The sequence below is a fragment of the Patagioenas fasciata genome, chromosome 1, assembly GCF_037038585.1.
Source record: "Patagioenas fasciata isolate bPatFas1 chromosome 1, bPatFas1.hap1, whole genome shotgun sequence".
Lineage (NCBI taxonomy): Eukaryota > Metazoa > Chordata > Aves > Columbiformes > Columbidae > Patagioenas > Patagioenas fasciata.
In genome coordinates, this window is record NC_092520.1 from 207,750,059 (window position 1) to 207,767,317 (window position 17,259).

Sequence of the window (17,259 nt, forward strand, 5' to 3'; positions counted from 1 at the left end):
CCTCCCCTCTCTCTCCCTCTGTGTGTGTGTCTCTCCCTCCCTCTGTTGTGGTTTCCCAGATATAACTCCATGTTTCTGAGTGGGGAGCTCTGAAAGGCAAGCAGCACGCACATTGCAGCTTCTGCTCCCATCTTGCACACATGGAATAGTCGTCAGTCCCGCCAGCAGGACTGACAGCCGGCACGGAGTCCAGGCATCATCTGGACTCAGATGTTAAGTTTTGATTTCTCGGATTTTCTTTAGCTGTGAGAAACTCATTTGCTACGATTTGAGAATTAGCTTTGGCCACAGACAGTTTGGATTGGGACTCCTGAGAGCTCTTCTCCGTCCGGAGCTAACGTTTGACTTCACAATGACTTTAGCAGCTAAATTAGAGGACATTGAAGTGACGCTGGAGCACCTACTAATGGATGTGTTTGTAAGTAAGCTTTGATTTCCTATTTAAAGCAAAATGCTAATAATCCAGAAGGCAACATACAAATTTAATGGTATGTCCAAGTGTTGCACTGACTTAATTCCTTCATATTTTGTGATAAACTGTCTATCCAACACTATCAATGTGTTGTGGTATAGCTAAAGCATCTCCTGCAAGCAGTAATATGCAAATTTGGAATAGTGTGACTCCAGTGTGACTATTCTGCGTTAGTTTTGTGTATCATCTAAAATTTTGATGAACCACATGGAGAGGAAGAGAGTTTTGGACAGAGCAGTTTGAAGAATATCCCTGTAAAAGAAGTTCTTTAATTGAAGCTTTAAACTGTGTATTGCTTAGCATCAAGTGTCCTTGGCTTTAGGGTTTTGGCAGCTATAAAATTACAGTCTTTTACTAGTCTGACTATTGGGTTACTTTTGTAAGAGATGGAGAAACAAGCAAAAGTAGTCTTGTTTCCAAGAAAATCAAGTTTATTCTTTCAGGATATATCAAACACTTTAAGCCAGTGTTAATCTGGAATTGCTTCCTTGAAATCATCAAAGCTCAGTGAAGCCAGAGATGATTTGCTTCTGCACATCTGAGAGAAGGATCTCTCCCTATATTTTCTTTTTGAAAGTTTCTTTAAAATATCAAAACATTTCAAAACAGATTCCTGCTTTTTCCAACACAACTTGAAGGTTTTTGCCTCAAGGTCAGAGATGGTCAAGTTTTGGAAGCTTTTTAGGGAGTAGAAGGAAAGCGATTATGAAGGATTGCCAGATCATTTATCTTCTTCAAAATTAAATCATGTTAAGGTGATCTATATTCTCTGAATTCAGGCTATAAGAAATAAGATGACAAGTGACATTCCGAATTTTCGTTTTGGCACCTCTTTAATGAAATGCTTCAAATTTCAGGGTCTAGTGATGAGGAATCTTAGGCATCAACCATAAAAGTGAAAAACAGGAGAGCTTGCCAGCTTTCTAGTCCATGGTCCAGTTACTAAAGTGTCCACCTGTGCTGTGAAATGGATTCAAGTCCCTCTGGGCTAGAATCTCCTCTCAGCCCTTTGGGGTGTCCTCTTTCCTACAGGTTGCTGCAATGGGAGGTAAAGGAAAACGGTTGGTGGCTGCCCTGTCAAAGCCTCAATGTAGGGTCTGAAATACTGAAATACTCTTTGGGCTGTATTATTTGAAGCAACCTAATGACTATTTGCCACTCTGAATGCAACTCCTTTCCCCAGCTCTGAGTACCATGCATCCCAGAGAAAATCCCAAAGGGTTTAAATCCCCGCAACAGGCAAAGATGCAACATCCGCATCTCATGACCACAACATGCTGTGGAAGTTATTCTGCGTGGGAAGGGGCCAGTGCTTTCTTTGGACTATTTGCAGCTGCTGTAGAATAAACTTGGCACTGTGATCCCTTCTGGTCTATTTGTAGCTCAACATCGCTTCATCAAGCTGAGCATTTGATACCTGGGAGACAGAGAGTCTCCATGGGACAGGTGTCATTGAACAGTGGGGTGTTTAAAGGTGTTGTGTCATAGGGTAGCTCCAAATAGTATCTGAGAGACTTCCAAGATTGAGAAAACCAGGGCTGACTGAGTTGATTGAGGCTTAGAAAGCCAAAGCTACAAACCTACATGTGTTTCGTCGTGTTTGAAGGACATGAAAAGCCTCATGCCCCGCTGGAAACTGCCCAGACCTATGAGAGAGGTCATAGAGAACAATTTCTTCGATGTCTCTGCATGCCATTGTGAGCACTGTTTTGGAGCTGTGTCTAGGCTTTGTCAAGCCTCATGTACACCTTTTCTCTCCATCCAGGTGTATTTCCTTGTGGGTTTTGGGGGTTGTTTGTGGGGGGTTTTTTCTGTAATGAGGGTGACAGTAGACCAACTGAAACATGGGCCAAATTCTCCAGAGGTGCAGGTGTCCTCAGTCCGTGAAACCAATGGATGTCCTCTCAGGTTGTGTTTTTAACTGGTCCCTCAAATGTGTAATTTCAGAAACCCACAAAATGTCCCCAGCTGGGACATTGCAATCACAGCTGAAATTGTGATGCTGAGACATGTCTATGTGGTATCACCCTGTGCCACGCCGGAGCCCCAGCTGGCTCTGGAAGAGCTGGTGTGTCTGTGCAGCATTGTGCAGGGACACACTGCACTAGTGTCACTGCTTCGTCCCTATGGGGCTGGAAGGCTCAGGGGCAGCACGTCCAGGCTTCACGTCTCACTTTGTCAGGACTGCGAATCTAATCTGACCTCTATGTAAACCAAAGACATCAGTTTTCCCTGACGAGCAGCCATGCTTTCAGCTAGCTGGACTCTCTTCTTAAAAACTACCTGGGAATTATCGGAGGAAACATTTCAGATAACCTAGACCAAATATTCCAAATGCAGAATAATTTTGTCTGACACAATCAGGCACAGTTTTCAGGCTTTACTCATGCATTTCATGCCTTGTGGCTGTGTTTGATCTTTAACCACCTGTCCATTGAGCAATGCTAAAAATAATCTCTACTACTAGATACAGAAAAAGTAAACATGAAACTTAGTATGATGGAAGGACAAAACATAGAACTCTGGCTGTTATAGATCATTCCAGCAGCCAGGTTCGTCGGAGGTCATTAATCCATTACCAGATGTTTTGCTGTTACTGGCAAGACTAGTACTTGGGTGAGGAGCACACGACCAGACCAGTGGGGCTGGATGGGCTGCAGGCAGATGGACTGCCAGGTAACTGGACCCTCCAGGGAATGCTCTCCATGCCATGCATCTTCATCTATGTCAGGATTATTGCTGAAAGACTGAGGCCATCTGTCACCATAATGCTCTTCTTCCAATTCCCTGGTGCCCTCCCAGGTGATTACTTGCAAAATTGGGAAACTGTAGTCTGTGGAGCCTTGACTTATCTTTTTATTTTTTCTTTGAAGAAACCTAGTTTTAATGGTCCTTGGGCTGCAGGGGCAGTAACCTGTTCCCAGATCAGTGGACCCTAACAAATCTCGCTTGAACAGCTCATATCATGGTAGTGAACTCATTTTATCACAGTGTAGAGGAAAACATTATAGTAAACAGCAAATGTGAAGTAACCAGCAGTTTCTAAAGAAAACTCAGGCTCAGGCTAACCGACCTTGATGTAATTTGACTTCTGCAGGAATACAGACTAAAGGAAGACTATATTGGGCCAGTTTTTCTCTGGACAGGGTTTTTAGCTAAGTTGTCCTGCAGGAACTCACGTGGAGTGAGTTCAGCAGAGTTTCACAGGGACAATGGCAAGCCTTGGCTGCAGATATGTTTAACACTTTCTCTAGAAAGGTAATATTACATCAGAACAATTTAAAACCTTTTTTTTTTTTTTTCTGTGGGGACTAGGGATTTGTATCCATATGATATAAGCTGCCACTTCCTTCCAGGACATGGTGTACTCACAGTGTTGTCAGCCCGCTATCAGAGAAGCAGCTGTTGCTGCAACGACACTTCCTTTCCCCTCTTACCAAAGGCCGTTCAAGAGCTTTGCTGGGCTCTACAAGGCGAGATAAAAGGGAAGCCTCCGACATGACATTTCATAATTAACTGTCATCACCCGAGGGCCGCCACTGAGCTGCTTGATAAGCCCAGACTTGGCTGCCTGGAGAAACCCAGAGAAGGAGACAAGGGCCAAATCAGTGTAGGGATAAGCTGAGCAGGTCCCTTGGGTGTGCTAAGGGGAAAAGGGGGTCTTGGTAAGAAATACTCTGAATCCTTGTTTCACTGCTTGCAAAAATCATCTCTGAGCCAAACTTTCCTTGCCTCTGGACATGCTAATTATTTTTGTGCAATCTGTGAAAGGAGACCTTTGAGGTACACCTTAGGACCAACCTTGCTGACTTCCAAGCCTTGCCTTAGGCACAGCTTGAGGGAGCCTCCATGATACAGAATGCCCAGCATGGCTGGGGCGCTTCACATGGGATGTCTGGGAGGGTTCAGGAGTGAGATGGGCAGTGGAGCCTGCCTTGCTGAGGGATGCTTTTCTTTGCATTATGGATGTGGCTTTAGACCTGGAAGAAATAGCCTCTCAAGCAAACAAAAGGATAACAATTCTGCTAGAAGAGTGAGCCTGAAGTAGTCAATCAAAAAGGAGATTGATTTCTGAAGGCAGGTGTGATGGAGCTGTAGTAGATGTCCCAGGAGAGAAAGAGACTTAGATGAAGTCTTTAAACCGTGAACACTGTATCCCTGTCCCACTCTAAATACCACCTGGGAAAAGACAGGCAATTTATCTCCAGTGGTTCATGGGGTCTTAGACATCATCCAAACACAACCAAGCCTGCCAAATGCACAGTGCATTCCATAGCTCCATCTGCATTCCTGCAGACATCTATTTCCACAGCTGGCTCTTCAGCCTTCCTCTCACCACACTGCACAGATAAATGTATACATATGCATATGTGTGTGTGTATATGTATATATATAGTTTTTATACATATATATTTAAAGAAATATATGTGTGTGTGTATATATATAGGACACTATCTGATGAAAGTGACATTTGTGAGGGCTTCCTGGAGAGGAGCTGTGGTTGCTTTGCCCTGAGCGGACACAGAAATCAGGGCTGGAATTAGGAAACAACTGATTCGCTATGCTCCAGCCTCCTCCATTACCCTGAGAAACAGCTGCTCTTCTGCCTCCCCACATTGTCAAGTCCTGGCGGAGTTAACACCAAAATAGCAAGGATGTGAGACTAAATCTGTTTCTAATACCATAACTTAGGGAGAAGAAGTAAGAGGAAATTACCTGGGACGGTACAAGTATTCTGGTTCATCTTTCTGCCAGCTAGCAATGAAAAGAAATGAAAGTTGGAGTCAAACTCCTGTATCCAGACAGACCTAAAGCTGGATATTTGAATGAAAAGTAACCAAATACTAACATTGAAAATTCCAAAAGGAGGTTCAGCTCTCTTGGCCAGAGGTGTCAATGGAGACAGGGCTCCCTGGCAGACATTGGCAATGCGGATGGCACCATGAGGTGGACAAGGTCACCATGTCCTGGTAAGAATCTGGAGTGGTGGCTACCAATAACTACGTATTCCAGCTCTTAAAACCAAGCTACCAACAGAGGGGCATTTAAATGACTTGGCTCTTTATTTATAACAGAGAAACGGCAAAAAAATCAGATGTGATAAGTGACATCTCATCATTTCGCAGATAGGGAAACTGAGACAGAGGGACATGAAGCCAATTGAGCATAGCCCTCCTCCATCATCCCACTTAAAAAGGAGTAGAAATATGACTTCCAGAACCCCAGCTTGATGATTTTTTCCCTCCAGGGTATAACACTCCACCACAACTGCAGAATAATCCAAATCATCAATATCTGGAATTCAGATCTACAGCACCCAGGATGAAGCGTGCCTTTGCATCTAGTCCTAGCACTCTCTGCTGTAGATAGGTGTTATTCTTTGTCCATTCTTTGTGCAATTGCACCATTAACCTTCCTGTTTTCTCATGCCACCAACGCTGGTAAAGAGTAGTCATTCTCACAGGAGGTACTGAGGACAATCTGGAGAAAGGAAGGGTGCAGAAAGATGATTGTGATGACTTGCTTCAACCACAATTTGCAGTGTGATCCCTGCTCACAGCAGCCTCCATCCCTGGTGTAATCAAACAAACATTCTTGCAGTTACTATCGACTCCTGGTGTCTGTTACATTTTTCTTAATGACCTTTGCAATAATAAGACATTATCAACATGGAAAGTGATCCATTAACCTCTATAGCAGAAATAAATCCTGTGGCTTTGCCAGGCTGCCAGGACTTGCTAATCAAAGAGCAAGCAGCAAATTCATACTTGAAGCAGTCACAAATGATGCATAATACAAAAGTGTGGGTGCTACCCTCACCCTTTGCAACATAATGGCTATTTCCTTGTGTTTGTTTATCAGAGAAATCAGTCCTTTGAAGCAAATCCTAATGCATATCTCTCTGGCAACAGCATCATCCTCCAGTCTATCCTCAACATCCAGTTTGCGGGAGATTTAAAGCTTAATTTTCCACCACTGGACTCAGCCTAAGTTTTACCAGTCTGATGAGTAGAGGCAGAATCAGGCCTCTTGATCCTTGAGGTTGCTCAGCATGATTGTGACATTAAAGAGATCCAGTTAGGTAGCTGTTCATCAGGTTTTGTTTAGATACTTCAGAAAATAAGGACATCAAAATTATCCTACCAGGTCTTTCCAATGAATAATTTAGTCCAGCATCACGTCTCAGGCAGCAACCAACATCAGGTGCCTACAGACAAATGTAAGAACAAGGCAAGTACACAGCCACAGTCTCCACAGTCATCTTCCAGACACCAGTTGTTCCCACTCGGGGATTTCCCAACCCAGAAGTGGTGTCTTCAAATTTAGCATCCCACAGTAGATGTGCTTTCATGAATTTGTTGAGTCATTTCTTGAACCCAGCCCAGGGACCCGAGTTACCAGGCACAGCTGCCATAAAGAGTCATGGAGCAGAAGAAAAGCCAGTGTTGTGCTGCAGCCCCGTGCACAGTGCTGTCAACCACAGATAGATCCTAACCTCCCTCCCATGAGAGTCAGGTCACGCTCTTGACCCTCAGAAAGCCTCTGTGGAACAGAAGAGCTTTGTAGAGCAGTCCAGTCTTAGCAAAAAATGCATAAAAAGAAGATGGTGAGAATAGAATCATGGAACCATAGAGTCATGGAATCAGAGATTCATAGAATCATAGAATGGTTTGGGTTGGAAGGGACCTTCAAGGGTCATCTAGTCCAGCCTCCTGCAGTAAGCAGGGACATCTTCACCCAGCTCAGGTTGCTCAGAGCCCCGTCCAGCCTGGCCTTGGATGTTTCCAAGGATGGTTCATCCACCACCTTTCTGGGCAACCTGGGCCAGTGTTTCACCATCCTCAGTGTAAAAAAACTCTTCCTCACATCTAGCCTGAACGAAGATCTGGGAGTGCAAATGCCAACAAGGATGTTAGCAAAGGCAGGACAATTAAATACAGCTACCCAGGGACACAGCAGAACTTCCGAGAGCTGGCGAGGCAGAACAAGAGTGGCCAGTTATCAAGCTTATTTTATAATCAGTGGGGAGACATTGACACTTTTAGGTATCATTCACCCCCCAGTACAGTAGGCAGCTGAAGAACCTTGAAAGTGCCTGTTTCTCTTTACTGATGACAAAAGGAGTCCAGATGACAAGCTCAGATGAAAGCTATCAAAATTAGGAGAGGTAAATGCCACTCCAGATGTCTCCTAGAAATGAGGTAGGGTGTTGTGACAGCATGGCCAACACAGAAGAGCTAAAGCAATAAAATGTAAACTGATAGGAATTACAGGGTGACATTCCAAGCTTGAAGATCCAGGGAGTCAGACAAACTTTTCACATTTCTTCATCTGTCCATATAAATCTACAAAGATCAGAATGTAACCGATTTTGGTTTTTATTTTGCCAGTGTTAGCAATTTCTCTTTCTCTTCTGTGCAAACGCAGTTTTCTCCTCACTCAGACAAAATCCATCATTATTTCATGCCTGTGAGACCTCAACTACAAAACAAAATTTGCCTGAGAGGCTGTTTACCAGGTCTGGCAAGGCTTAAAAAAAACCCCTCATGATGCCTCTCATGAGTCTTCTGCTTCTCTCCATTCTTTATGGACATCTTGGCCTCTCTTCTCTCCATGTGGCTTTCTCTTGGGGTAACATAACTCTCTCTCCTCCCTTCACATAGACACATATGCTTTCCTGCAGTATATTAAGATTAATCAAAGCAGTGTAAAAAGGATGAAGTTTTAAAAGAGGGAAAATTACACAGAACAAAGAAGCATTTATCTTCAGAGTGTTTGACATAGTCCATATGTCACATATCCTGTTTAAGCCTTAAATCTGGCTCAAGGCTGAGTACTTCCCATGCCGTGCTGAGCAAACCCCTATTTCTTCAGGAATTGAAGCAAATCAGCAGTGTTGAGCCCTACTCAGGAATAACTCACTCACATTTTAAGACCTGAAAGTGAGATGCACCAAGTATTTGCACATTCCTTGCAGTTGCTGGGATTTGCAAAGACTTCAGAACAGATCCCTGATAGAAATATTGCACAGTCATACCTCAGTTGTGTGCATGATGGCTATTTTATGCATGACATCCAACCTCTGCTACACATCCACGATGTGGGAATGTGGTGTCATTGCCAAATATCTCTTCTTTTGTTTATATAAGCCTTGGAAGTCAGAGGTGGCCTCCACGATCCCTTCGTGATTTTTACAGGGGTGTGTCTCCAGGGCAATGGGGTCAGGCAAGTTCCCTCCCTAATTAATTACTGTCTCTCTGAGTTATGTGGGAAAAGAGCCAACCTATCGGCACACTAAAATGCAAGGGAAATGTTCTTCCATCTAGCAGAGGCCTCAGTTGCTATTTGCTACTGTTCTTCTGGCCAGGGTTTCCCAGGAGCCCGTCTGCCCGTATGCAGAGAGGTTGGGACCACTTTCCCCAGCAAGGACCACGCATGGGACAGTGGGTGGGGAGGAGAACTGGATGTGGGATGGAGGCTGCTCCTGCAGAGTCTGTTTGGTGGCACTAGGGGAAGAGGAAGGATGCAGGTTGCTCTATCCTCTTTCGTGAACACATTTTCTGGGGTGTCAACTTTGGTGCCATGACTTTCAGTAGAGGCTGTGCCCTCCGTCGTATCTTCTTTAAAGATCAGAAGAAAGGTTGAACATTGTGTTCTGTTTGGAGATGACACTTCAGCATGTTGGAAGGGCCTCCAACCCATGGGCCAAACCTATTTTCTCAAGGACATGCAGTGAGTCACCACAAGTGACTGCTTCTGGGGTCCCATGGACATACCATGTGCATGGCTCTAGAACTAGGGTTCCATAGCCTCCCATAGCCTTCTTTCTCAGTTGTGAATGAACAGGAGCACTGCTCTTTCCAGCTCTAGACTGATCCTCTACTCAGAGCTTTTGAGCAGTGTGACTTTATCTTCTATCTACTGGAGAACTTACTGGTTTGGTGGGCATGCCAGCTGATGAATCTAAGAACTTGGCTAGATGTGGGCTCAGGAGGTGACATCCAGGGTTTCATGCTCTGCTCTGCCAGTGATACCCTTTTACACCCAAGGCTGAGGTATAAAAACCAACAGATGAGTGACCATGTGGATATTTTTGCTGGAATACCAATGAATGAGGAAATTAAGGAAAATCTAACATTACATTCTGGATTAACCTACAGTGATGCTTGGTTCTGGGTTTCTGTTTAGGTTCATGCTAGTCAGACTTACTTCTAGAGAACCACAGATGGTTAAACAACCTTGCTGTTAGTACAGCGCAAATCTGTCACAGGAGCCTAAATTCCCAGTTTTCTCTGTTGGCACAAGTGATGGACATGCTGTACATGCAGTCCAACACCATGCTGATCTCTGCATAACCCAGAGCACCAAACCAGAGTAAAACAAAGCAAGAATCTCTGTTCAAATGTGGGGCTGACCTTCCTACTCAGCCTGCATTGCTGCACCCAACAAAGCCACCCACACGTACCGCTGCAGGAGCTGCCCCAGCAGCAACCCTGCTTGCCCATGGATGACAGGGATGTGTGATGGTCTGTGTTGCCCCCAGATGTGACCCGGCCTTGCCACACACAGGGGAAACCCCTGGGTTTTCATGTCTGGGGGCTGAAAACAGCATCTCTCAGTCTAGCAAGCTGCTGGGTTGTTGCCAGCTCTGACGGAAAAGGCTCATACAGGAACGCAGCTCCACTCAGCGTGTTTTCCCACATCCCTCCCCAGGCTAAAGTGATCAGAACATTCCTCTGTAAAACACCATGTAAGACTGGAACATTGTGGGGATTTTTTTTTAATTTTAAAGCAAGCTGGATTTGCAATAACAACCTGTGCTTATTTTTACTCCCAACATGGCAGTTTCCTTTACAGCCTGACTCTGGGTGCAGTAAAACATCAGTTAAGTCTCTGTAGGACTGCAGCCCCAAAGCATCACCATGTTCTCCTTGTCTTCCTATTGCTTTGCCATGAGCCAACAAATCAGCTAAAGAGGATTTCTTACAGTGGGAAGCAAGGAATTTCACTAAGATTAACAGGAGCTGCTGAAGAGCTCAAATACAAGTGGTTTCCCTATCAGGACTCCGGGGAAGAATTTGGCTTTGTTATTGACAGAGACCATCAATATCATCCAGGGTGGAAAATGTTGTCAGGAGTTGCAAGTTATCCTTGTTCTCTTCTTATTCTGTTGCCATGCTCATGTCTCCGTGGAGTACAGAACTTAAGTGTTTTTTTTTCTATACTGAGTGACTTTTCAGTTTTACAAAGCAGTGTGTTATTGATAGATCTGATAGATATCACATACTGCATTGCAATTTATGCCATTGCTGTCACTGGTTTCCGTTGACTGATCTCCACTGGGCATACATTGACTTGAAACTTGACTCCTCAGTTGCAAATATAAGACACGCTTTGCAGCAGTAAATTATTTCTCTCTCCTTTTCATTAAAGACCAAAAAAAAATCTAGTCTAAATAGCAATCTATTGGAATGTACTTTCCTCTGATGCATTGTTACCACAAACCACTGTTCCTGGCAGCCTGCAATTAGTACTAAAAAGCATCTACTGCTTTAAAGAGTTTCGTCTTTCAGCAGTTAGTAAATACAGCGTGTCTCTCTTGAGGGTCTGTGGTGGTGAGGCCAGGATGTTCCTTTACAATAGTTTGACTTTTATTTCCTACTGAGCTGTTCAGGCTGGAGATTGTCTCTACAGACATTGAAGCCTCAGTGATGAGTCTGATCATCTTAATCTGCTTCTGAAGTCAACTACAAGAGAGAAGGGGCTCTCCAGAGGGAAATTCAAAATTCGATGGGCTGAAGTGCCCATGACCTGCCACAAACACCTGAACTTCCTCTCTGGGAACCACTATAAAGACCATAACGAGAGCATGTTTTGCATTACTATCAAACTAATATTAATAGACTACCCTGTACGCTTGCCTACTGATGTACCTTGAACAACCCTAAAAACAGAAAGCCAAAATCTCATTCTTCTAGATTATTTTCACAGTCCTGATGATTATGGTTTGGCTTCCCATCTCCAGCTTCATACCAACTGGGAGATGAGGAATGAGATAGAAGAAAGTGTCTTAGTGGGTCCAGGTCTCCAGTTTTCTCTGGTTTCTGTGGAAGATACGCATAGAGTTGTGCCTGGGGTGCAACACATGGAGGGAGGGAGAAATGAAGCCCATTGGGATATGCAGGGATCTTGTTGGAACCGGCTCCAACACTATGCAAAAGGATAGATTTCTTCTACTTTCCACATGCACAAGAGGTTTCCTGCAAAGGAGAATATTTGTATTATTATTCAGCTGCCTTCAGCAGTATGCAGATTAGCATGTCATTTGCAAGACCTGAAAACCTACATAAAGAACGCACATTTTGTGGAAATAACTGAACAAATGCTCCCGTTTCCCCTATGGAGAAGATGAGTCTATGTGGTGCTTCATGCTGGTACCACTAGACTCTCTGCCTCTGGTCCTGGAGCTTGATTGCTGATAGATGCTGGTGGGGTTGTGCTGCAGCTCTTTGTCCCCTCCAGTGGATAAAGTTTTGTCTACAAGGCTTGTCTTTCCAAGAGTTGGACCCACAGGAGACCTTGTGTGCAGGAATACAAGAGCTTCTGGGGAATGGACTGGTGTGACCTGGATCCCCCAGGCCCAGGGCTTCAGATGGGGTGAGCAGGGAGATTTTGCTGCTCTGCTCTTATAGGAAACACTCACCCCTGAGCTCCTGACTCAGATATGACTCGTTGTTCATCCAGGTAAAGCTCTCAGTAAAGCAGACCGCAGACACCTTTGCTCTCTTTCTCCACCAGTAGATCCCCAGTGGCTCTGCTGATGCAGGCAAGGGTCCCCTGGGGACAGGTGGGAAATGCCAGACACCTTGTGCTTAAAAAAAAAACAGGTAGGCGAACTGTGAGATAGCAGGGGGGAATTTACAATCATAAAAACCCCTGCAAGAAGCAAAGACCCAAACACTTCACCTATTTCACATAAAGAACCTATATAAGTCAGTCATGCTTATGATATTTCCATCTTTTCCTGTCTCTCTCACTCTCTTTGGCAAGAGACATATGGAACTAATTATGAACAAAGGCTGATTGTTTTAATATTTAGAGTTTCCCACATCAAGCTGCTGAGTTTTTTTTCTTTGACCAGTTTTAGTGCATGTGCATATGCTGCGCAGATACAGAGTTTCTCTATTTTACATGGTTGCTTTAATGCCATGTCCCTAACACCTTAATCCTGGCTTTTGGACTTCGATCAAAACAAAGTATTTTTAGTTTTGCATTAAAATGAGAACAAAATGCGGAGGAAGGGATTGGCTCCACAGCTCAGCAGATTTTGATCTCCCAGCTAGACTGCTCCAAGGAAAAGAGCGTGGGCCAACTTCTTTTCTGTTTTACTAAGCAAATTCAGCATACCACTATGGAGCTGGTGAACTGAGAAGCTCACACTTTGCACACATTAACTCTAAACTGCATTTAGACCAATACGTGTAACTGAGTATGGAAAAGAACACAACATCCAAAACACATCTTCACAAAAGCACAGAATCATACCTGGCTGCTTTGGGACAACTTGAGAAGACTGTGGGAGCGGAAAGTATTCTTCTCGTTTCCAAAACACTTGTGTACAATTTAAAGTGTAAATATAGTTTCAAACTTTTCTTCCAGAGAAAGAAAATATCATTGTCTACTAGTCTCTAAAGTGGTTTTGTAAGAGAAAAAAGAAGTACATGTTGGGTCTGACTTTGTGAAGAGAACACAATTGTAGACTCTAATATAATGACTTTTATTAGTGCTTGTGTTCAGCTGAGCAGCCCCAAGGATCTGTGTGATCCCTGTGCTCTGGGGATGTGCTTTCCAGCATCTAGGAGAGAGGAATATCCAAACGTAGGATTTAACATTAATCTCTGCACCAGATGGTCATACACCAGATATTCTTTTTAAGGTGAACATGTGATCTACTGTACAGCAAACCAGAGGGGTCTGCAGTCACATGGCAAAATGTATAATAACTCTGATCGAGCTTTGATTAGACAACTGACCTGGTTACCATCTGTAGCAACAAGAAGCGAGCTTGACATTTTTGGAACATTCTCCCCAGAAGCTTAATTTTTCCACCTCTGTGGCACAGCAATATTGCTGAGCAAACTACACCGAGAAAGGGAAGGAGGCTAAAGATACGCTGCTTGAAACATGTTGTTAAGGTTACAAGGCTTACAAGGCTTGGGTTCTCTTTTTTTTTTTTCTTTTTCCCTTTTCCCCCCTCCTTCTTTCAAACAAGCCACATCTTGACTCATATGGTCTGATGTGAAAACCCACTCAGCTATTTGATAGTTGGGAAATCTCGATGAGACTGTAAGTTATTCCAAAGGAAGCCTGTGTGTGCTGTGAACCCTCACACACACAAACACGCACACACACACGAGTTAGCTCTGCACTATGGTAGTGCAGACAGCTGGGACTCCGGGTAGGACCCGAAGACTTTTATTCAAAATACCATATGGATCACTGAGGAGACGCAGTGTGGAGAGGGTAAGCTGTGATTTCTTTGTCCTGCATGCATGCCCAGAGGATGAGGAAGGTACCATTTGATAGCAGCTGTCTTCCCAACTGTTAATAGTCAAAGCTAATAGGGGTTATGTCATGGTGTGTAGAAATTACTATTGGTGTATGCCGTGGTGTGTAGAAATTACTATTGGTGAGACCTGTATGGTGATGAATGGGAATTAATATTAGTCAGAGGCTGTGTGATAACGTAGAGTAGAAATTGATGCCAGCAGGAACAATAAGATAACATGCAGCAATTAAAACTAGTTAAAGGCTCTGTGATAATACTTGCAGGTAATAATTTCCAAAAAGGGTAATTTCTAATAATGAATACTTGAGACAGTGTGACAGCACACAGCAGCACTGACCTGTACAAATGCAGAGTAAACAATAGCAATGTCAAATAATGAATAACAGCAGAAAGCTCAGGGTGGTGTGGGAGAGCTTTGTCTAAGTTAACATAGATGCAGATGTACTCTAGTGCCTGTCCCAGCTGGGATGTATAGCGAGCAGCGGTTGCACAGTGCAATATGGGCTATACGGTGCACGATGCACAGCTCTGGTCGGTGCCAGCCAGCGGGACACTGGGAACTGGCAGTCCCTGGCCAGCCACCGTGACACTGCCGCTTTCTTCCTGTGGGAGGCATAGCAGTGGGTGCCGGTGGTGCTGTAATTATGTCATTAATTACCTGAAAGCACATCACCATAGCAGCAACACCCAGGGGACTGAGGGGGGTCCCATTGCTTGGAAGCACTGACAGGTTGGCAAAGAGGCGGTGTATGGGACACGGGTGTCAGCGCAGAGAGCGATGCACACCTGTGGAGCACACTGTGCATGCACCTGAGCACACACTGAGCACACACCAAACACACAAGTGTGCACCAAGCTCACAGTGAGCACACACCAAGCACACAATGAGCTCACACCAAGCATACACTGAGCACACACCAAGCCCACACTGAGCATACGCCAAGCACGCACTGAGTGCGCACCGAGCACACATTGGGCACTTCAAGCCGTCTTTGCTTGGTAATCAGCCTCTGCTGGAGCTGGCAGTGGTGGCACAGCCCCCCAGGGGACAGGGACACCTTGCACACCCCATTTGTCACTGCTAATATCCCCTGAGAGGGTGTTCAGCTGAAGGGAATGGGAACGGTCTGCACGCTCCTGGCCGCAGGGGGTCTGGGCCGGGTGCTGCAGGGTGGGCAAGGGGTGCTTCACCCGCTGGTGGAACACGTAGAAGCTCTACAAGGACAGAGCGGCTCAGAGTTGCTCCATGCAGGACTGAGGGAAACCTTTGCTCCTGGCATCTGTTTTGCTGAAAAGCATTTTTGCGGCAGCTGAAGCCACCTGTGAGTTTACTGTGAGTCTGTTGCATGTGTCACTCAAAAGGAAAATCTGGTTTTGGACATTTCAAATGAATTTTTTTCTTTGTACAATTTTTCTTCCAAGCAGAGTGCAATTTCATTTGGATGAATGCCTTCGTTTTTTTAAGGAATATGAAAAAAATATCAAAAATTAAATGCAGTTTCAAAACCTGTTTCTGTTAAAAACAAAGCCTTTTTTTGTTTGTTTTTCTTCCTTCTCCGTTTAGCGGAAGAGAACACAGAATAACTTTGTGTCAACCTGAAACATATTTCCTTTGCCTTTCCAGTCCGTCAAGCAAACCAAAGATAATCAATTATTCACGCAGCTTTGGTCTTCTATTGTTTGATTGTTGTTTGTTGCTTTGGAGTGTATTCAGAATTTTTCCTCCTGGTAAATTCAGGCTTTGCGGTTCAAGATGCTTTTTCTAAGAGGGGCCCAGGGCAGGCAGAGCTGAACCCACCTTGGGGACAGGTTTGAGTTGTGTCCCCTGTACAGTGATGCAGATCACAGAAGATGGGTCAGCATCTGATGGCTTTGCAGCTGCTCTTGCAAGTGTGAGGCAAAGAGACTGGTGTCTTCCTCAAAGGCAGCTTCCCACAAGGTGGCAGATGATTTTTTGGCCAGACCAAGCTCTCAGCTGCTTCAGGGCCACCATCCTTTGCTGCTGCTGGCCGTGGCAGGCCCATCCCCATCTGGAAGGGCTCATGCTTTCACACAGAAGAAATGGGAAACCACTCTCCTCCATGGATGCTCATGTCCCCTTTGGAAATACACTACCCACGCTGACTTGCCTGAGCAGCAGCTGCTGAGTCTTTGCTTTGCTCTGTGTGTGTGAGTGCATGTGATGGAGAGGTGTGAAAAACAGCAGTACTCTTACAGAGTGTTTCCTGGAGGCAACCTTCTGATGGGGAGCAAGGAAAAGCATGGAAATACCTGCAGAAGAAGGTGTCAGAGAAGGCCAGTATTTATAGAGAAGGCAAGAACAGATGCATAGGGATGACCAGCGCTGCAGGGGACTTGGCAGTGTGTATAACACACTTAACAGCTCTATGCACAGCCCAAGTGACCAGCTGCGGTCAGGGCGGGTTGTGTTGTTTTATTTTCACTCACATCTACAGTTTATTTCTCTCCTTCCCACTTCTTGACCTAAGGTTGGGCTGGTTTGGGCTTCTTGTCAGGCATACGCTGGAGCCTTGCTGTAAAGGCTGCCAGAGGATCTGGTAGGATGGGGTTTGTGACTGGTTCATTTTTGTCCTAAATCCCTGTCCTTGCCATTATTCTCTCTACCTCATCACAGAGCTGCCCCATCAAGCACCTGGCCCATGAGGTTGTGCTCAACCTGGTTGAAGCGTGCATCAGTCTCTTTCCCTGGAGCCACCCACCAGCTAGAGGTGGTGGCACAGATCCCCTGCACTTGAGATCCTGATGCCACATGGAAGCTCTCTTTCTAGCTCCAAGTCCAACAAATCCTGCTGCAGCAGTGAAAAAGCCCAAAATACAGTTAAGGGTGAGCCATTTTCACATATAAACTTGAGATGTGAGAGACCTGTGCAACATGTGGCATGCACCCAGCAGGAGACATGGCTTTGCAAAGGCTTTTACAAGTCCAAATGAAAAAGGATGGTGCTAAATATTCATAGGTATGGCACAGAGACCACTAAACATGCCAGCTGAGGCAGAATTAAGTTTTGTGCCATGGGACACACTGGCAGTCAGTGTCAGGACTGAGACATGAGCTGGATTCATCTATGTCCATGCTGATGTCTATGAGACATCTCCGTCTTGGTCAGCACCTTGGGCTGTCTTTGAGGTCACTGCAGAGGTGTCGAAATGCTCTGTGGGGGATGCAGAGGAGGATCCCTGAACACACATTTTTGAC

At 44.9% G+C, this 17,259-nt stretch overlaps 1 protein-coding gene across 5 annotated transcripts in view; it reads left to right on the forward strand.

Annotated features, from left to right (window-relative positions):
• FRMD4A (FERM domain containing 4A) overlaps positions 1–17,259 on the forward strand; it is a 388,388-nt gene that overhangs the window by 160,483 nt on the left and 210,646 nt on the right. Inside the window, exon 1 of one of the 5 annotated variants that reach the window (XM_065829457.2) lies at positions 338–418. The exons of 2 other annotated variants lie outside the window; for them this stretch is intronic. In XM_065829457.2, coding sequence (XP_065685529.1) covers positions 353–418 — 66 coding nt within the window. In that variant the 5' untranslated portion in view covers positions 338–352. Of the gene's footprint in view, positions 1–337; positions 419–13,556; positions 13,997–17,259 lie in introns of those variants that run through there. 2 more of the 5 variants (XM_071803511.1, XM_071803510.1) reach the window with 2 other exon arrangements.